A 21,084-nucleotide genomic window follows, 5' to 3' on the forward strand; every position below is an offset into this window, starting at 1 on the left:
GCGACACAGAATCGGTTTGAAAAGTGGAATTTCATTTATTGAACCTTTGATAAAATACACATTAGGTTGGCCCCTTCACAATAAGATCCATCAAATCATCAGCAATATAGGAGCTGAAATTATACGTACACAAGACCCTCGTACCCACAACATGTACCACCCGTGGCTCTGAGTAAATGCGTTGAGCTTTCTACATATTTGGACGTCAGAGAAACAAAGTTCTGATTTATCTTTCGAGCTTTGGATCAAAAATCTTCAGATTCAGGATAAACATTTACAACCAGAGCAGTTTATTTTCTCCCAGCTGATTTATTGAGCAACACGGTGCCTCAACGCTCATACATCTGTGGAGTTTGTGATTCATAGCGAGTCTGAGATGCTTGAGCGTCCAGAAAAGCCAACCCCGGGGTGCAGAAGTGCCTGATCGATACAGTAAATGATTGATTAGTATTGGTGTTACAGTACGGTGTGTAGAGGAACCCACAGTCAGGAGAAGGAGTCTCTAGAACCTTTTTTTTTTTTTTTTTTTTTTTGGAGACCCTCAACTACAAATTAGTGTTTTTCTAACTTTTGTACACAGCTACATGGTGTTGAGATTGTGTTTGTGATTACAGGAAGTTCCCATCACTGTTATTAGCAAACAAGTGACATACAGTAAACATACATATAAAGGTCATATACGGATAATTCTGTACATTATTTGCTGCGAACGACACTTAAAGCACTTTAACGTCTCTCTGAAGCACTTTGACATTTCAACATCGACTCCTTCCCGCTTTCACACACTTGCTTTACTCATTCTTTCCATCGTGCACGTGTTTCTTCGTCACCACCCAAACCTGCGCCACCTCGCACATTCAGCACAATCAGAAGCTGTTAGAAAATTTAGCACTTCTTCTAGGCTCAGCGATGTGACTCCATCAAAAGGTGATTTCAAGAAGGCAGGCTTCGGGTTATTAACGGCACATGGCGATGGTGTGCACGCACCATCGTTGACAAAATGCCTTTGTGACAGACCTGCGCCGTCGCCGTTTTGAAATCGAACTCAGGCTGTCAAGAATGAATCTTTTTAGCTTTCTCATATCAGAAAAACAAGAGTAAAAGGTGGAGGAAAACTTTCAAAAGAAGGCCAAAAAAACAATTCTTTGACAGTCTGATCACAGTTGAGGAAGTGATGTCACAGCCAGCTGATTTCCACTTCACATAATAACACACGTGTACATTCTGTGGACAGCTCTCTTGGTATTGGTCTTGTTTTGGTGGAGTTTTTAAGCTTCCAGCTTGCAAACAGCACAGCACAAAAATCCAGTGTAAATGCCACCAGACCGCACAATCGACGTGAAGTGTAACATTCAAATAATCAGTGTTTCGGTGCCTTCAACATAAAAGCTCGGAGCCGAAAACAGGAAAAAAAAACGCAATCAGCACAACGAAACTCAACGAGGACGGACGATCGACAGTCAGCGAGTGTTTGATTTCCGACTGAAGAAGTCCGTCCGGGTCAGCATCGAAGACGTTCTCACTGAGGATTGTTTTGTACAAAATGATAATATTCAGCAACAGTAAAATCAGGGAAAAACAACTCACAAGAGGAATTCATAAAAGTAAACATACTGAGGCTGATGCACCGCATCAGCCTTTAACCAATAATTAAAGGTAGATACCCATATTTTTAAATGAGGGTTGATTACGCCTTGAACATCCTGGTTTAATGATTGTAAACAAATGATGTTTAAATATCTCTTTCACAGCGCTTTCCTTCAGTAGCACTCTGACTTGTGGCTGTTTGGTAAAAGCCTGGAAATCCAAAGTTTTTCGTGGTCGCAGTCTGGGAAAAGTTACCTGAAAGTAGTGATTAGAGTTCAGCTAAACTTCCTGTTGCACCACCTAACTTCAGGTGGTGTTTAGGAGGGTTTAAGAGCAATTATTGAGGTCTATTTGTGAATTTACTTTCAAATGAACTTTCTCGCTCTTTTTCATTTCTTGCAAGAGAAACCCAAGTGGCGCCAAGAAAACTCATTTGAAAAAGACATTTTTGCTGTAGGTCTGACCAGTAGAGGATGCAGCGTTGACTGCTGTATACAGTACTGTCACGCTCAAAGTGCATTACTACAGTTTAGACTGAAACCTCATGGCTCATCGCGAATGTCAGCAGATTCCAGTGATTGAGGTACTGCATTTATCAGCATTTAAACTAAGCGCCCATTTCTTCATTTCCTCTCATCTTTCCTTTGTTTCCAGTCTTTACCCCCTCACATAAGTAGCATTTTCTGCAACTGAGACCCTCTTTAACCCAATAAAGTGTAAACAAAAAGAAAATTAATGTGCACTATATACAAAGAATGAAATATCAAATAATTTAAAACTGTATATACATAAAAACAAGAAGGCAAAAAGTGAGGTTGAAATGGTTAGTGCTCATGGTTTTTCGAAAATCCCCAAAGATTGCTTGTATTACTTTGCTTTCTCGGATAAAATCAAAGCGGACCGTACCATTTTTACCGTCTGTGATACGCATTCGAGGTGTGGTTAGCATCAGCAAACATGCTACTGGTGAAATATAGAGTGCAAGGCTTCTCTTTGAACTGAAACCGGAGTACATTTAGCCTACCTACGGTTGAGTGTCTGCACGTGAGAGTGGAGATCGAAGAGACGGACTCACCACGATGTGGATACGATGCTTTGCTACGGTGCTATGAGTCAAAAACACGAGGCGTTCAGGTGCAGACATTCCACTTCCTAGTAAGCAGCATGCTGATTAATGTGTATCTAAATATTCTCTTTCTGATCGAGGACAGCGGTTTGTACAGCGAAGCAGCAGCAGCAGCAGCGACTGTGTCTTACAGGATGACGTTTAGTGACGTTTAATGTTTTTTTTTCCCAGTGTTCTTTAAAAAATATGCTGCAGGTGCAAGTGTTTGATCTCGCTTTGAGCTTTAGGTGTGTTTGTTTGATCAAACCAAGCTGCAAACAGCCTCTCCTCGTCGGGTCGCTCTGGTTCTCCCGTGTCCCGCCACCTGTCTCTGTCTAGCCAATCAGGGAGCTGCGTCTGGATAGGTCCACGTTGCTGGCGCTAAGTCCCCTGCAGTCCGAGAACCCGGAGTTGGTGTCCTATAAAAAGAACAGCTAATGTTAAAACTACTGCTGGATAATAGACTGTGAGATAACAGAACTGGATTTCTCACATATTTAGTCCACTTACAACCTTCCATTATGACAGTTTCTACAACTCCTCACGGCACAGGCCTTGTTAAACCATGTGCTGTGCTGTGGCCGGTGTGATGAGCACATGAATAAAGCAGTCGTACCTGTGTGGTCTCCTCGGTGCTCTTGTTGAGGAAGTTGAGGGAGCTCGCTCTCTTCATTCTGAGCAAAACAACGCAAACACACAATGAGCGGAAACCATTAAAAACTCATTAACAGCACATCAGTATATTGTGTCATATGATCATCCCACCCTGGGTTGCGGGGTTCTTGTGGTCCGCTCCCCTGCAGCTTCTTCACCAGCATCTCGCTGCTCCTTCTCAGGGCTTCACGAATCTTCCCGAAGGAGCCGCTGCGACGCAGAGACCCGTTGCCATCCTGAGGGAAAACAGCAAAACAGAAAACCAAGTCAGCATCTCCTTACTTCCTGTTAAGGCTCCTCAGACTAGAAAGACTGGGCTCCCTTCTCATGTTTTTTGTTAAATCACAGCTATGAGCTAAGATGCTCTACTGAGGGCAAATTTCTTAAAGTCACATAATGACGTTATATTACGACCTCCACATGATGAACTTAGAAATACTGAAGCACTGGTAAAATGAATCGCGTCCATTAACTGACCCCGTTCCACTCGGCGGAGTCGTCGCCCTCGCTCTCCCCCCGCTGTCCCCCCGGCCCGTTGACTCCTTCCCTGCTGTGTCGCCTGTCGCCCCCTCCAGCTCCCCCGTCCTTCAGCAGTTCCACCACCTTACTCTGGTTAATGGCATCAATACCCTGAGAGCGAGAGAGAGAGGACACAAAGACACAAAGAGACACAAAGATTGGAGACGAGTGATTAAAGGGATCCAAAGATAAATCAGCTTTTTCACAATAGCTCACACAGCGGACACACGTTAGCCTCATGACTGATCTCTAAATCAGTTTGGCATCGTTAATGGGCTCATGAATAACAGCTGGAACGCCTGTTGAACGGGCTTCTTAACCGACCTGAGAAGAGCCGAGTCGGCTAATCTAACAGCAGTAACTCAGCCGGTCCCGCTGCAGTCTGTGTAGTACCTGTTTACGTGACTTGCTGGCGCACTCCTCCAGTGTCTCTGCTGCCTCCAGTTTGCCCTGGCGACGGTACAAAGCTCCCAAGCTTTTGAGGGTTGTGTTCACAGTGGGGCTGTAAAAAAAAAATACCCATGCAGGACACGTATTATTTCTATTTACCTTTAACATATTTCTCATCAGTTCATCTTTGTTACATTCACCTTCAATCAAACAAACTGAGTCATAAGGCGGTTTTTGGGGAATTGCAGCAGTAATAGAGCAGTACTGCAACACAGTTTATCCAAGCTACAGCCAAGGTTAAGCTAATACATCAGTTTGCAGAGCCAGTTCCTTTTATTAGAACTGGATATATGCCAGTGTGCATTTATCAAAGCCAAACTGAGGGGAGAACAAACGATGAACTCACTCGTGTTGCTTTAAGGACCTGATAACCCACTTAAATCAGTTTTGTCCGTATGACTTTTAGTGTCACATGGTTTTACCTTTTTTCTGTCCTACGCTGGCACTCTTAGATTGATACAGAATTTCAAATTTTTAATGATCTCTCAGGTTAAGCTGCAATATTGACAGGTGATTTTTATATCTGTCACACGACAGTATTTACAATATATCTCCAAAGAGTGTGATTCATGTGAAATAGATAAATAAATCTGAACTGAGCCAGAACAAGCATTCATTGCAGTACGCCTGTACACACCAAAGGCTCCGTTAATACTGGCTACTTTGGAAGTACATTCAAATGTGTGACTCACCTGTCCACCTTGCAGGCCTTATACCAGCTTCCATACTCTACATATGGGCCAGAGTCCTTGCGTTTACCCTAAGAGGGAGAAAGACAGATACAGAGAAAGGCAAGAGAGGGAGCCTTAGATGAAAGAGGCAGAGAGCTGGAAGGGCCAAGTATGAAAGATCACCCTATTAAACAGCCTATTAAAAATGCCGTGTTGTCGGTTGTATAGTCCACTGTTCATCATTTTCCATAAAAAGCTGCCTGCCATCAGTGGAAAAGGTCAACCTAAATAACTGACCTTGCTCTCCTCTCTCTCCTCTGCATGCATCCAGATTGGCTTGTTGTCATCTGCAAAATGAGGACAAAAAAATGCAATTTGATACACAAGAACAACATCATGGGTGGATGACAGCGCTGCCAGTAAGCTGCAGCAGAAACAAAACAAACGAGTAACAGAATAAATGAATTAATTGTCCAGGAACAATTAATGAGCCCCGGATTGTCCTCAATTCCACGCAAACAGACAACATTTTATAAAAATGCACGTGCTGCCATTCATTAAACTCCTGCAGTACCAGATCCCTGCCAAGGCCCTGTCTCTCGTGCTGAGCATGTGAGCACATCAGGGTTTGATGGGCTAAGCGGCGGCGGGAGGGAAACATTAACATTAAGCCGCTTCGTGCGCCACGACAGCACGAAATAATCCTCTGACCTGCTGAGAGTCCTGAGGGTGACAGCAGGGATCAGGGTGTGGCCATAACAAGACCTTACTGCCAAAACACTGCAAATGTCAGTGTTTTTGACATTTTCCATCGTCAAATTTCATCAAAAAGGAAAGATTATCAGAGATATTAAAAGGCTTTTGTGCATGCGGTTTGAATGCTGGTTCTGCTTACTGTTGACAGATCCAAACTCCTTCTCGTGCGCCCTGGTCAGGATCTCTTTGTACAGGGCTTCAGCGTCTTTGAACTTCCCCTGCTTCAGGTAGCACGTAGCCTGAGGAGAAGCAGCGAGGACAATCATTTATTCATGTGTTGAAACTGGAAAAGCATGTGAGCGGAGGATAAGATTAGAAAGCAGGAGAGCGAGAAGCACGCAACATGCAAAAACAAACACTTCATTACTGTAGGTTAATTAGGGACGTAAAAAAAAAAGTCCCCACCAGGTTATTTTTGGTCTTGGCCACATTGGGGTCATCGGCTCCCAGTTTGGACTCGTAGATCTCCAGGGCTCGTCTGTAGTAGTACTCCACCTCGTCGTACTTGCCCTGGTTCTGGCACAGCAGGGCCAAGTTGTTCAGCTGCTTGGCCACATCTGGGTGGTACTTCCCCAACACCTGGAGACAAATTCGTACATATGGCGGTTAGAAACAAACACACACAAAACATTTTACATGTAAAGCTGGTGGTGTGTGGGTTTTTTTCACCTTCTCTCTGATCTCGAGCGCTCTCTTGCAGAGGGGTTCAGCGTCCTTGTATTTGCCCCTCTTGCCATAAAGAACGGCCAGGTTGTTGAGGGTTGCGGCCACAGCTGGATGATCCTTCCCCAGTGTCTTCTCTCTGATGGCCAGGGCGTCATTCAGGAGGTGAGCTGCTTCTTTGTACTTGTTCTGATCCCTGGAGGCCAAAACAGAGCAAACAGCACTTGGTTTAAAAATGGTTTTATTTGACGTCAGCTATAAACAGCCACCTCTGCATTCCCCACCTGTACACCAAGGCCAGGATGTTGAGCATGGTAGCGACGTCAGGGTGGTCGTGTCCGGACGTCTTCTCCAGGTCCTCCAGGGCTTGTTTGCACAGCGGCACGGCCACCTCGTACCTGCCCTGCGAGGCGTACTGGATCACCAGGTTGTGGAGAGTCCGGAGGCGGGCCGGGATCTCGTAGCATCCCTGCTGGGCTGCCACCTCCCCGCTGGGCTGGGCTGCAGAGGACGGGAGGATATTAAAATGTCTGCCGTCAGTCTGTGATGGGAACACATACTGGTTTCTTCTCCAACAAGCTGTCTGTCTCCAGTCCATATTTAAACCCTGTTTCTTTGATAGGATCACTGCTTTGAATGGTTATTATTAATTAAAGAGAGCAAGAGGCAAACAGTAGAGCACTTTCTGTCTGGCTAACGGGGAGGAAAGCTAACAAGCTATACATTGTAACAGGCTTTCTTTGTTGACACGGATCCACTATTCCATTCACAAGCCAGGGCCTCTGTTTAGACAGTGGATTTTGCATAAACCAAACCACAGCTCCTGCCTCAAATCATTTTGGCCTCTTATCTAAACTACAACACAGCTGAGGGCGTAGCGGCAGCACTCCCTCTCCTACAAGGAGCTGCTAGTACGAACGCTTGAGAACAACTCGTGCCTCAGTGTAAAAATTACTCTTTGGGGCTCAGGGCAGCTGAGGTCTGAACATTTCTCGTGGTGAAAGGCTGTATTGAGCTCTGAGTGCTTTTATTTTGACACTTCATATGTTGAATAAAAATGGTATTGACTCTCTTGTTGCACTCAAGCCTCTGCAGCTTTAATTATTCTGCAGAAAACTGTGGAAGCAGGAATGTTTCAGTTTTCAGCTTTGCTTAATATTAACACCCTTGAATGAAATACAGTATAATTTAACAACTTTACCCTTAGAAAACTGAATTATTAATGGACATGACCAAATTACAAGTTTGATTTTTGGAGATAAAAGTAAAAGCAATATCTACCTTCAGAAGATCTTTATGGGACCAGTAAAAAAGCTGTAACCAAATGCTGACTAAACTGTGTGTGTGTGTCTATCGTCCCCAGTCTGAGGTCTAAAAACTGCTGCTGTCATACCTGGTCCCTGGTCATCATCGTTGGGGAACAGATCATCCAGACTGTCCTTTGAAGTGTCTCCCCCGCTGCCGCCGCCGCCACCAGAGCTCTGGCTCTTCTCCTCCGAGGGCGACACGTCATCGTCAAACTTCTTGATCTGGTTCATGAACTCCAGGTGCTTCTTCTCCTCCTCCAGCTGGGCGACGCTCTGCTCGCTGCGCTGCAGCTTGTGCTGCGTCCCCGCCAGCTCGTCGCGCAGCCACTGGTTCTCCTGGCAGAGCCGGCGCACCTGAGCGCGCAGCTTCTGCTTCTCCGACTCAACGGCGCTCAGGTGGCTCGACAGGGCGATGATCACCTGGGGAAAAGAGAAAACAAAAACAACTTTTACTGGCTGTAATTGTAAAGATATGATATTTTCTGTGCTGCTTTCTCTGTTGGCTTGTTTGTGACCATAAAGCACAAAAACAGGACCTGATCTCTCACCTGTGCTTCTCCCAGGCCCAGCTCGATGGCCTCCAGACTCTTGCGGAGCAGCCCAGATTTCTCCTGGGCGACGGGTGGTTGGGTGCAGTCCAGCAGCGAGTTGAGGAGCTGGGCGTGTTCGCCACGCAGAGTCTCCAGGCCCTGCATGACGGCCTTGGTGTTGAGGACGATCTCATCCTGACTCAGTCGCTCCAGGGCTTCTTCACGCGGATACACCATGGTGGACATTGCCTGGTTTCATACACACTGCGGGGATTAAAAATAAATGAATAAATAAAAATAGAATGAAAGTTTTTTTTTTCCATTCATCATTGATGTGGAACGTGCTTTTTGCTGAGCGGGCATTGTCTTTGTCCTGCTTGACATTCTCACGATTCACACACAAGCTGCTCGGCGCGACCACATCCTTTACCTCCTGGTCACTGAGGTCAAGTGGAGGTAATGAGACGACAAGACAGAACAGATGAGATACGAAAGGAAGAGGAGGACAGAAAAAGGAGAATGGAAATAAGATACAATAGATACGAGGAGGGACAAAATAAAGAGATACAAGATACAAGAAAAGTAGAAGAGAACAACCTAAATCTCACGAGTTTCATTATGATGGTAAAAATGAGGTACAATCGTGTCACAGCCAAGAAGTTAAAATCTATTGTTTCAATATAAGACGCTCCAGGGAAGCATTCATATCTAATATATCCCCGCGTGTGTGTTTCAGAGAGACACTTTCATTATCCATCGGCGCACACATAAGAAATGCTGTGTACGTGTGCTATAAAACATAGGAAAACTGCAGTAAAAACAACCTTAATGAAGACCGGCAACAGAATGACATTAACGATCCTGAGACTCATTTACTGCATGACGGCACATTTAAATTCAATGAATATGTTAAGAGAGTTTAAAAAGACGGATAGAGGATATATGAAATATTAAACATAATGTAGCTGGGGGCTTTCTGAGTCGGTTGTTGCTACAACAAACTCAGATCTTCCTTTTCTCTGTCTTCCTCTATAGTTTCAAAGAGATCAGCGGTTAAATAATAGTTTCCCGTTACGTTGTTGCGCAACGTGGCCCGCGGGTACTTTGGCTTGATGGGAAGTGATAAGGTGTGTGTGTGTGTGTGTCAGTAGTGTATAGTTAAACCCCATTCAGATTACTACAAGAGGATTCCTCCGAGCTCGTCACTGACGCAGCAGCTGCCAGCGACCAGTAAAGACAATTAAAATGAGACGCAGTCACCGGAGAGATCTGCTGTTTTCAAGCAGAGGCTGATTCAGAGGTCATGAACAAAATCAAATATCACAGGAGGATCTCAGAGACCAGACACGTTTATACTAATCTACATGTCGCAGTCACAATTCTTTGATTAGCAAATTTAAAGGATTCTAATCAAAAATCTTTATGTTGTAAAAATGAATGTAGACTGATATATCATTCAAACTCACAAATAGATACATAAATATATACACATCTATTTTAGCAGCCAGAAAAACACAAGTTTCATTGTTTTAGGCTGATCACTGGCCAAAGTCGCCACACAACCTTAACACAAACTCCTGTAGCACAATAGTTTCCACTCACTATGCGCCACAACTAAGAATTACTTACTTAATCAATGCAGCTTTAATTTTTTTGGATAAATAACTTGCTCTATAAAATGTTCCAGAGGCCAGAAGTGACGCCTTTAAGTACATTTTCTTTGTCTGAAGTTTAATTTACAAATCCAAAAAAGAAAAACTGAGAAAAGCAGTCAATCCTCACATGTGAGAAGCTGGAACGAGCACCGGTGCCTGATAAATTATTTAAAGAACTGTTCAGAAATGCTGCTGATTAACGTCTAATGCCTTTCCAATAAATGGACAACTGTTTGAAGCACTGCATGCGATGACAACGCAGTCGGGGCAGCGGGTGATTCGGCCTCTGAAAAGAAATCATTAGTCATGTCGGACATCATGAGTAATGAAACACACTGGTCACTGTTCATTGCTTCGGCTATAACACACACACACACACACACACACACACACACACACACACACACACATTCAGAATTTATTCCTTATGGACATTTAGAAAAAGATTCAATCTGTATCTTTATGTCTGGAAATCAATATCTAGGAAGTTCCATTTCACTGCATCATCACACATCCTTGCGTCTGGTTGTAGACAGATCCAGGCAGAGGTCTGGCCCAGTAAATAGTCACCTTCTGTCCTGAGCTTGCTGTAAATGAAACCGTTGCAGCAGCAGGACAGAGGAGCCAATTGTGCAGCATCGTGACTTTCTCTCCTTTCCTGCTTTGATGGTGGAGGCGCACCTGTTCTCCCCTCCTGCTCTCCCCCACCCTCTCTCTCTCTCTCTCTCTCTCTCCCTCTCTGTCTGTCTAGCTCTCTCACTCACCCATCCTCCTCTCCCCCACCTCACACACTGACTGCAATGCACCAATATTCACATTCAAGCCCACCGTTTGCAAAAACAGAGAGGCGAGCTGTGATACGTCGAAAAAGCGTCATCCTGACACGAATGTCACCGCTTCTTCGCGCATATTTGGTTTGGCTATTTTACGGCACAAATAAATAAATGAGCCGGCGGACGGTCGAGGCCTGTGGCCGGGAGGGGCGGCAGCGTTTGGCTTGGCAGCAGATCAATCAAGGTGACCGACAATGGAGATCACTGATCAAAGAGGACAAATCTACCAGAGCCGATTCATTTAATAACAGCCATTCACTGCAAATGCGTTAAAATGTCCGGTTCCGACATGAAAACTGTTTGTAAACAGTGCAGGCCGGAGCACCATCATGTTACACAACACACACTGATGCACATTATATCAAGCGACTGTAAACTATTCACCGTATGCACAGAAGACACTATGATAAGGACAACTTTAGAAGTGTGTTTTATGAGTAAAAACGCCGGCGAGTATTGACTGCAGATGACACATTTACGGACCTCGCCGAGGATGCGACGTTTGATTTGACAGGCTGCTAAAAATGAATCTATATATTTTAATCATATAACTGCGACTTCATGCTCATTTTAATATTAAATTTTCCGTATTTTTACCTTCATCGAAGACAAGTGCGATGCTTTCTGTCCCTCGAACAAAGCAGCAGGACAATGTTGTGATGGTACAACCAGATCAGTGTCAAGCACGCTCATACAAAACCAACTGCTTCCGGATGCAATTTTCAAAATAAGACTTCATTTTCGGTTAGAGGGACTCAAAGTGAGTCGATATGCTGTAAAACACAATACTGTAGGTTATAAGGGGGGTGAAATTATACTGTTACACGGAAACACTTTCTTTTTATTTCGAAAACGTGATTTAGCTCAACAATACACGATAATGTCAGTTAGTTAGCTAGCTAGTAATTAATGCTAACGTTAACCGGACAGTTAACATTAGCTCTACTTTGAAGGACGCTGAGTGCTATTAACTACCGTTCACCGCATTTGGCCGGTACTAGGCTCACCGAAATAGCTCTCACACCACTCAGTTTAGTTTAATACGATTACTATCACAGCTGAATGCTATAAGTTAGTTATCTATCAGCCGCTTTAGCGAGCTCCTACCGGTAATTAACCTTCTCCTTCATCTTTACTTACCCACACTGTCACTTGACAATGGAGCAACGCAAGAAAGCTCCCAAACGTGTTCACAGTGTTGGCCGTTACTGGCTGGTCGTCCCATAAAAACTTTTATTCAGTTTAAAAAAAAAAGATGCTATCGTAGACGTGCTTCAAATGTGACAGCTGGGAGACGAAAGATGGCTGTTCTCCCAGAATCTACAACCAAAGATGAAGTAAAATATCAAGATGGTTAATGTTGGCCATTTTTGCAAGCGGGGCGGGAAATTATCTTGCGCATGCGTACAGCTGAAGTGCCGCTCCCAGCTAGCTTCTGATCCACTAGCATCTTCTTTAAACGCGGTTTTGTGCGTATTTTATCACTCCTTCTGAAAAGCTGAAACACGTTACTATACATTGTAAGTACATTTTTGTCAAACTCACTGCACTGGACAGTTAACCTGAGTATTTTGTCAGTTTAGCAAAGATAAACTATTATTTGCTATCATTAAGGTACAGTAACAGCACAGGACAGTGAAACTTTTACTTTTTATTGTAGTATTACGCTATCACTTGGTTCTGATAAAAGCTGACTTTTAAAAAGTATGTTAGCTGGTCAATGTGGTACTAAAATAGGATGTGATGACTGACATATACAACTGAACAGGCTTTTCAGAGAACAGGATGTAGATGGTGTGGGTAACTCTCTTGATTTGCTTGTACTCTTTAGATCCTGATGTCAGCAGAGGCCTCATTCAAAGACTGTGTGAGGGGAGCAAGGAGGGTCTGCTGTGTACCACTGACCCGCTTCACAGGCATCATGTGCACTATTTATTTACACAGTCACAATGTTTAACTTTTTAATTTGTTTATCTTCCCAAAAAGCACTTTGACCCATTTCACTCCCTAGAAATACTTATCAAATTTGTAAGGTAAATGTCTCGCTAATTTGCAGAGGTAAAATCAATGTGTTTTTGGCCAAAGCTCTATGAATTTTTATTGCATCTTCCTTTACCAGCTTGTATGATTTGGTCATTTTTAGTTCTCTTTTTAGTCCCCATTTGTTCCATGACTGTCAAATTAGCTTCATATATTGCAATATTACCACCTTTTTTGTAAGCATAAAGAGGCTATATAAGCTAGAAACACACACAGAACATATATATCCTATATTTCAAAAACAAGAGACTGAGCTACAAATCAGGAATATTTTATTTTAAAAAACAAATGAAACAATAAACACTTCCACTTTTCATCCCACATCTGTTTGATTGACAAACGTAATCATGAAAAAGCAGTACTACAAAACATGTCAAATCAAGAAAAACAAAAAAACAGAACTAGAATACAATATAACAAGTACTATCTGATATGTACAAGCATTATAGCTTATTATAATTATTGTTATAGGCAAAAGGCAAATAAGCTGAAGACTGCTGCTGAAGAAACAATGGCATGTGCAAAATACTCCACAAGTCCACAAGCTCTGCTCTGAGCAGAACCTCCTCAGGCGTAAATCTACTGCTTTCATAGGCAAATCCCGTTCCCATGAGGACAGACAGCAAATTTACAAGCTGTGAGGGAATGAGGACAATATCATTTAAGATGACTTCAGAAAGCTACGCTTGTGGAAGCCTGGTGAAGAAGACTCTCATCATCAGAGGGACATAAGGTATCTGAGGACGGTGGAGAGAAAAGACACTGCTGATCACTGACAGAGATTATTGATGGACCAAACAGCTCGTAATCTCTAACCACGACGAGTAAAGGACAGAGGAACCATCGTTACACCGTCACAAACACACACAGGTACAGAGGTACAGGTAAAAACGCACAGGAACAAGTTCAAGACTTACATACAGAACAACCAGCGTTTTCAAAGAGACTTTAGAAAAACATGTAAACGGTAAGAATGGGGGGGGGGGGGGGTTAAAAGGTGACACAGACAGGAAAAGCTGCAGAATATGGCTGTGATAAAAAAAAGCATTCAGTCCCTCCAAGCATTGAAATGATGACTACAGAACAAGGATCACTTTGTTGTTAATGTGTTTTCGGTTATCATCGACCCCCAAACCCCCACAAATCTATCTGAATATAACCACAATTTCCTCACATTGTAGTTTTGGCAGTGATTTTGGTTTTTAATGCCTCTCTTTCAGTAGAATATGTCCAAGTTCAGATGAACCAGGGAGCCGGAGAGTCCGGTGACCTTTGACCTCCCCGTGGAGGCTGCGAGCGAAAGAGGCATCGACAAACTATGACTCCACACGATTTAGGAAAAGTAGTTTAGGTTCACATCATTGCAGTAATTAGGCTAACAACACTACAAGGCAAACAGCGTTTTGAGTTAGTGGAGGTCGTCTCTAACAGCAGACACAAGATCATTGACCCTTCATGGTTACAGTCTGAGCAAGAAAAAAAGTATTTCATTCCAAAACGCTAAACTTTTGCAAACATTTCTTATTTTAAAATGCAGAAACCTTTCAGAACAAAGCATACGTTAAAAAAAAAAAAGACTTTCTTAGTTGTCACTTTAATGAAGTTTAAAATTATATAAACATCCTACACAGATAAGCAAGAAGTCGCTTTAAATGCATAAAGTAAAGTTTTGGGTTGCCACATTTTGGTGAAGAATCCCTTTGTTTCATCTACAGTATATCCTGCATGTACCTTTATCTTTCAACTACACTACAGAGCTTCTTCATGACCTGTTTGACTTATTAACACGTACAATCGCAGGCCGGATGTAAGTAGAAAAACTATTAGACTAATTTGGCCACTTGGGGGCAGCAGAAACAAGCTGGGAACACAACATTAACAAATTGTTTTCCAAAGTTACTACTGGTGAACAATTTAGTAAACGGTTGTCTATTTATGTATTCAGCAGCTACAGAGCTCTATTATCATTCATCTGGAGTCATTTTCTGGCCACCTGATGAATGTAAGTCCAATATTCACGTTCACTTTAGCTCAGCTTGAGTCTCCACCAACTCCTAAGGGAAATATTTGGCTCCTTAGCTACTAAACGCTCCACTACATCCACCAGCTAATCGCTAACTTTGTTTTTCCGTCGTTTGGCGAAGGGAACGTGGTGATCAGTCAGTTTTTAAGATGCATTCGGCTGGAAAAGACGCTGATGAGAGCCGTGAGAGTGAATGAAAACAGCAAACAAGACATTAAGCTTAAAGACACTAAAATGCCCTGTAAGGAACTGAAGGGTTGAATGGTAATCCTCTGGGGGTCTGTCACTGTGATTACATACACTAATTAATCCCTTATCCCTAAAAAATGTATAAATGCAGCTTTAAAAGCAAGTTGAGTATATACTGTAAATTAAACAAGGGGATACTGATATTTGGCTTCACAACCTGGCAACCCAAACGTTCTATCCATTCGTGCATAATAGCAGGACTTTAATGCATGTATTAATATTAATGGAGCCATTAGTGGCATGTTATGAAGCCTCTGTAAGTACGGGCCATTTTAAAGATGACTGGACTTTTTTTGCTAGCAAAGGTCTTTAGATTTTGTTCACTTCCATAACAACAAATCATATTTACTTTTAAGTGTCAAATCTTGGAACGAAATGATTAAGCAACCTCAACGTCAAATTACAGAACATCAACACTCACTGATACTCAGGAATAACGAAACCCGTCAATCAGTCAGTCCGTCTGTCTGTCTGTAAAGCCCTTAACAGGTTGTCAGCAACACTAGAGGCTGTTTGTCTTTTTTTTTGTTTGCTTGCACAAAAAATTGGAGAAAAGCTTCCAAACTGTCTCGTTATCCGTCGACTGTTAACGCAGGCTTTAAATGACTGCACTGATGGAAAGTTACATTTCTACAGTCTGAAATCTGTTTCATACGAAGGCCGACAAGGGGAAACCTGCTGTAACGGCCCCCAAAAGTTTCTATTCTGCAGCACATTTCAGCTGTTCTGGTGGTTTTGGCTTTTCGTATGTGTTTTTGCTGCAGCACGTTTCTCTTAATGGAAATGTTTTGCCCTTGTCGGCCACCGTAGTATTAGGCCAAATAACACCAAATCACAATATTATCGCGACACATAACTCTACTTGCGCCTTTAGTCTCGGTCTTTCACACAGATGCAAGACAGGACATGTAAACTAAATTCAGTACATTCAAATATTTGGAAGTATTAACAGCAAACTGATTGTTGGTTCGGCGGTGACAGACGAGCCGTTGACCAAACAGAGAGCGAGCAAACAAAGCGGGCTCTGAAACCCTTCGCATGACACCTGCTGCCACAGGTGCTGCCGAGACGTGCCGCTGACATCGCAACTGTAACACTGTAACATCGAAACTTTCTAATCTATTTTCGAACATTCAAACAAAAACGGCATTTAAATCAAAAACGTTGGCGTTAACACTATTCAAAAAGAACTAGTTTGCTAATACTTCACTGGAGATGGAGAGTGTTACGATGCAGGTGACACAAGGCAGAGCTACACAGCCGTGCATTAAGAAAAACTGCTTTTAGGACAGTTAGTAGAAACCACCGTTGTGGCTACATTCGTGGATTTGCACAGAATCAAATCGCTTAAATGAAAGCAGATTTAACTGAAGATTTTGCTTGTTTTGAAAGCGTTTCACGGTGGAAAAAAACATCTGCATTCGCCTTGTGCCAGGCTACAAAGTACACAAGATGACTACTGCAGCTTTTGCAGCCCTAATCTGATAATCGGTGATGCTGATAATGACCACATCAACACACAGTGCCAACGCTCACACACCAGTTGCATGCCCTCTGTCACGCGGTAGAAAAGTATTCCTCATATTTAGTGAATCTTTTTTTTTTTTTTTCAACATTACATTTATTTCACCACACACACACACACACACACACACACACACACACACACACACACACACACACGTGTTACCAGTTACTGTACACTCACTAATCACCTCACGACTAAAGAAAGCATGTGGCGGACCTGTGCCAAAATGACTGAAATCAAGATATGTATCAGTTGTATCCAGATAAAATTAAGGTGATTCAGGAGAAGAGAAATGGAAATTTGGTTTTTGACCAGGTCCGCTGTTTTCACTTAACTTGGGGACAACTGGCAAACAACATTGTGCTTTATTGCAGGTGATTAACTCCCATGTTTATGGTATCCGCATTTTGAAATCCTCATATAAATGCCGGGTTTATGCAGGAAGAAAAACATGCTTTTCACATCATATTCCCACCAACGCTGCTGTGGTTCGGACTGTTTAAATATGCATTTTGTTGTTTCAGTTTCCTGTTGCACATTTGGTTTGGTGCTGCTGCTAAGAGGGTTCATCTATTTTTTACCAGCTGTACTCAGCAAACACTCGGATGTGTATTCATGAGCGCATGAAATAAGAATAAAGAAACCTGCACGTTACAGTTGGCCCCGCCCTAAAAGCCGGGAACTCTTCACAAAAACGCACAATATGCATCACAAAACGGCTTTAAAGGGAAGATTTTACTATTTTTCACGAGAGCACAATTAAAAAGAAACACTTCCCCTTTATAGATATTAATTTTTTTCTTTTTTTTTTTGACAGGAAACGTTTGGCATCAGACATCCAAATGACTTATTTTGGTAAGGAAAAAATATTCTTAATGCTATGGAAGCCCTTGAAATAAAAAAAACAGAAAATATGGGCCTGTTTTGAAGGGCATGTGAGAACATGTGGAGGAGAAATTCAACACATGCAAACCTTTTATTTGACTGCATCTCGTGAGCAGAGGAGACTTTCGTTTGTGTTTTCAGTGCTCATGCAAACATTGAAGCCCTGTTGCATTTCTTTTTTTATATTCTGAGTTACTGTTTCTGGCACATGAGTGGTGTTATCTATTAGTACCGGAGCATGCATGTGTGAATCAGGACTTGAGGTGAGTGGGACCTTGAGGGGGTCAAAAGTTGAGGGTCAGACTTTAAGGGCTTGAAATCGGTGAGTTGTTGCATGCTATTGCATTCCATAGAACGGAAACGTAAATGGCAGTTAGCTAATAAACTTGTGCTGTGAGCCCCTTGTAAACACACACACACACACACACACACATACTGTACATTCACGTGTGCATGCACACTCGCCACACACACAAACACACACCAAAAGGGGCATTAAAGTGACTAGTAACAGCGCTGCGCCCTAACGCCTCCTTCCCCTTCCTCCCACTCTCCCTCCCAAAAGAGAAACAAGACGACGAAAAGGAAACTAAAGAAAGAAAAGAAGTCCATCCGCTGACGTCTTCTCTCAGCTCCGCAGGTGCCGAGAGGCGGGGTCTTTGCACAAAGGTGTGACAGGATCGAGGGAAGCCGAAGGTCAAGTCAGGGTCAGAGGAGTCGGCGGGTGCTCGGTCCTAGGAGGGGGGCTTGCTGTAGCCGAAAAGTCCGACAGGAAGGTATTTGACGTGAGTGGGCCACTGGGCGGCCAGCTGGAAGAACTTCACGTCGTTCCACTCCACGCCGTCTATGGACACTGGAGGGAAGCAGAGACGAGTCACGAACACTGAGCTGGATAACAGGATGAAGGGGGGGATAAAACACTGAAGCAGACACACATGGAGGAGCAGAACCGTCCCCACCCTTCAGATTTACCTTTCAGGATGGTTTGCTGCTGCTTGGCGGAGCAGATGAGTCGGCTGATGCCTTCAATGACCTGGCTCTTTGAGTCTACATCCTTCTCCTTTGGCTTCTTTCCCAGGAAGATGGTGGGAACTGAGGAGAGGTGGAGGAAGTGTAAAAGCACTGTGTGTGTGTGTGTGGGTTTGTGTGTGTGTGTGTGTGTGTGTGTGTGTGTGAGTATGTTTTACCCAGTCCTAGCTGAGGGTAATGCAGGACTTTTAAAGATTACTGAATGTTTCCACACCCATGGACTCTGAAAGTGATTTGATGCACTTGGAAATAACTAAGCCTTGTTTCAGATTGATTGACAATGTCTATATTAATTAATCTGATTGATTTCCTCCCTGACCGCAGCTACACAGTCTGTGAAATGGCATACAGACTCCACTCACTGTTAATTGTCAGCCCAAATGTATTTGTTCTGTGGGGAATGCTGCAGGGGGGCGATTAAGCATGTCTTTGATGATTTAACTGGATGCTCTGACAGATGGTAAGACTCGTGTAAATTAAAGGGGAAGCCCTCGGTCACACTCTAGTATCTCTAGATTCAAGCGCAATAACAATAGATAATATCCTTAATAAGTGCTTGGACGAGGAACACAAACTCAACATCTTCCCTCTGATAGTCTCCGCTCACCTTTCTTGTTCTTCTCCTTGGTGACCACGGTCATGGCCATGGTGCTGACCTGGGCCTGTGGGTCGCTGCTGCCCCCGCCTGGTAGCCTGCTGACCTGCAGCGAGCGGAAGGCGCTCTTCAGCGTGTTCTTGCAGCCCGTGTCGCGCCTCTCGCCCTCCCTCCGCTTCTCAGCCAAGGAGGCCAGCCAGTAGTCCACCTGCAGGCCGATGGCGTCCACGCCGTGAGACATGCTGGGACTCCTGTGGACAGGAAGTGTTAAACAAAAGCACGAGAATCGCTCTGAGCAGCACTCCTTTTTAACCTTTATTCACCCAGAGAAGTTACTGACAGCCTCTGCAGGGTCTGATCTTTCATGATCCATTTAAATTCAAAAATAGTTCAAAGAAACACTTGAATTTTGTACATTATGTTCCAAACTTGCACCAAATGTGTTCCAGAGAGGGTGAAATAGAAAGCTTGGAGCAGACACAGCTGCAGCCTGTCTGGCCCTTCACAGAGGGGCTGCAGCAAAATCAAACAGATGAAAACATGACTGAAGTATCAAAGAGTCCCTCACTTCTCTGGAACTGGTTCACAGTCAAGCTGAACTGGAGCCAGGAGCAAAATATGCAACTCAGTACTGAAAGTCACATCCACATTTTGGCACTTTGTGTTGACAAATTCCGATAAAAAGAGCAGTAAATGCACATTTTTTTGAGATCTGTATATTAGTGCAGGTTGAGTTCCTGTAATTTGTGAGATTTTGGAATTGTAGGCAGAAAGATTGTACTTTTCACTGCACAGCTTTTATCTGGCAATACTGTTGACGATTTTACATGCAAAACATACAATAAGAAGCATAAACTGCAGTTGATTTAGATCATTAAATCACTGCTTACACATGAACAAATAATTAATTTAATAAACGTTTTGAAGGTACATGGAATATTTTTATATTGAGGGATCAAAATGAATTAAAGGATAATTCATTTTTCAGAAGGGAGAAGAAAAGTGGGAAGAAGAAGAAGAAGCGAGGAAGAATAATCAGGTCAGTCTTACCCTTGTACAGTCAGGACGCTGCCCATGGACGGGGAGGAGGGCGGCGTGGCTGCTTCTTTAATCATCCCTGTGGGTGAGCCGTGGGAGGGCGGGGACGTGGAGGGAACAGCCAAGCTCACCGCCACGCCCTCTTCTGTGTCTCCTTCACGACCGCATAAACGAACATCATCACATTATCAACAGCTGAATCAGATCTTTCATTCAAGCTCAGTTTGTGTGTTACACCTATTTCCTCACCTGTTGGAGACGGACCAGACTCGATGAGACCAACCTTCACTACCTGGAAAACAACACGTCATGTCAGCAAAATATCTGCCTGATCAGCTCAGGTGAGATTTCCTTTGGCAACCTGCTGTAATAGCATGCAAAAGTAGCATCTTACCCCTATGAAAGGGATAAACTTCTGGTAGGAGTCTTCATCTCGCCTGGAGCAGGAGAGAAAGAGCAGAGAATATTAGAGAAAACATAACTCCAGTGTGTGGGACGGTCTGGCTTGTGTTCGCGTCCGTACTCACGTCCTGTGTTTGCAGGTGAGCATGGCCTCAGCGATGGGCAGCTGGTGGGTGACGGTGGCTCCGCTAATGTACTGAGCGATTCTTCCTGCGACATCCAGCTGATCTGTAGGAGAGAGGATTCACTCACGGGCAGGAACAAATGTGCGTGTCTGCGTTGAGTGATCACCACCCGCGGAGGTTGTTTATCGGCATGACAGATGTGGTACCTGTGTGCGGCGGCTCAGAGCGGCTGAACACGTCCCTCCATGCCCCATCCAGGAAGGAGGAGCTGTAGCGATTGTCAAGGGCGCCGAGGTGCTTGGCAACCGGATGGGAGCCTGATGGAGATAGTGGATTATAATATAATTTTGGATTAGAACTGCAAGAGCAAAAACACAAATTCAAAAGTGAACATCATCCCTCGAACATAAAGTGAAGCCTTTTTACGAGGTGTAACTGTA

The 21,084-nt window shown here is 43.6% G+C and overlaps 2 protein-coding genes across 4 annotated transcripts in view; both read right to left on the bottom strand.

Moving 5' to 3' along the window:
- Positions 1-29: 29 nt before the first annotated feature.
- On the bottom strand, positions 30-11,954 carry klc2 (kinesin light chain 2). 2 transcript variants are annotated; one of them, XM_041964525.1, is made up of 14 exons: positions 11,871-11,954; positions 8,261-8,506; positions 7,799-8,132; positions 6,690-6,906; positions 6,412-6,601; positions 6,148-6,321; positions 5,882-5,981; positions 5,284-5,333; positions 5,008-5,075; positions 4,259-4,367; positions 3,824-3,976; positions 3,458-3,582; positions 3,309-3,366; positions 30-3,111 (listed from the first exon to the last, which is right to left on the bottom strand). In XM_041964525.1, the coding sequence occupies exons 2-14, from the start codon at positions 8,486-8,488 to the stop codon at positions 3,028-3,030; spliced, it is 1,890 nt and encodes a 629-aa protein (XP_041820459.1). In that variant the 5' UTR covers positions 8,489-8,506; positions 11,871-11,954; the 3' UTR covers positions 30-3,027. The 2 variants fall into 2 exon arrangements, with proteins under 2 accessions (XP_041820459.1, XP_041820458.1); XM_041964524.1 differs by lacking the exon at positions 11,871-11,954 and adding an exon at positions 11,328-11,393.
- Positions 11,955-13,025: 1,071 nt separating this feature from the next.
- LOC121626224 (phosphofurin acidic cluster sorting protein 1) overlaps positions 13,026-21,084 on the bottom strand; it is a 64,212-nt gene continuing 56,153 nt past the window's right edge. For both annotated transcript variants that reach the window (XM_041964575.1, XM_041964574.1), the window contains exons 17-24: positions 20,851-20,961; positions 20,645-20,747; positions 20,512-20,554; positions 20,367-20,409; positions 20,130-20,271; positions 19,092-19,330; positions 18,428-18,547; positions 13,026-18,308 (exon numbers count right to left, since the gene is read on the bottom strand). In XM_041964575.1, coding sequence (XP_041820509.1) covers positions 18,190-18,308; positions 18,428-18,547; positions 19,092-19,330; positions 20,130-20,271; positions 20,367-20,409; positions 20,512-20,554; positions 20,645-20,747; positions 20,851-20,961 — 920 coding nt within the window. In that variant the 3' untranslated portion in view covers positions 13,026-18,189. The remainder of the gene's footprint in view (positions 18,309-18,427; positions 18,548-19,091; positions 19,331-20,129; positions 20,272-20,366; positions 20,410-20,511; positions 20,555-20,644; positions 20,748-20,850; positions 20,962-21,084) is intronic.

The sequence above is a fragment of the Chelmon rostratus genome, chromosome 23 (genome assembly GCF_017976325.1).
Source record: "Chelmon rostratus isolate fCheRos1 chromosome 23, fCheRos1.pri, whole genome shotgun sequence".
NCBI classification, from domain to species: Eukaryota; Metazoa; Chordata; class Actinopteri; order Chaetodontiformes; family Chaetodontidae; genus Chelmon; species Chelmon rostratus.

Bases quoted from the DNA above. Each gene is read 5' to 3' on its own strand.
- klc2 (XM_041964525.1), bottom strand. From the start codon at position 8,488: ATGTCCACCATGGTGTATCCGCGTGAAGAAGCCCTGGAGCGACTGAGT. The intron at 6,907-7,798 runs GTATGACAGCAG...CGTCCTCTGCAG, and splicing joins CGATGATGACCAGGGACCAG to CCCAGCCCAGCGGGGAGGTG. The intron at 6,322-6,411 runs GTGAAAAAAACC...ATTTGTCTCCAG, and splicing joins CGCTCGAGATCAGAGAGAAG to GTGTTGGGGAAGTACCACCC.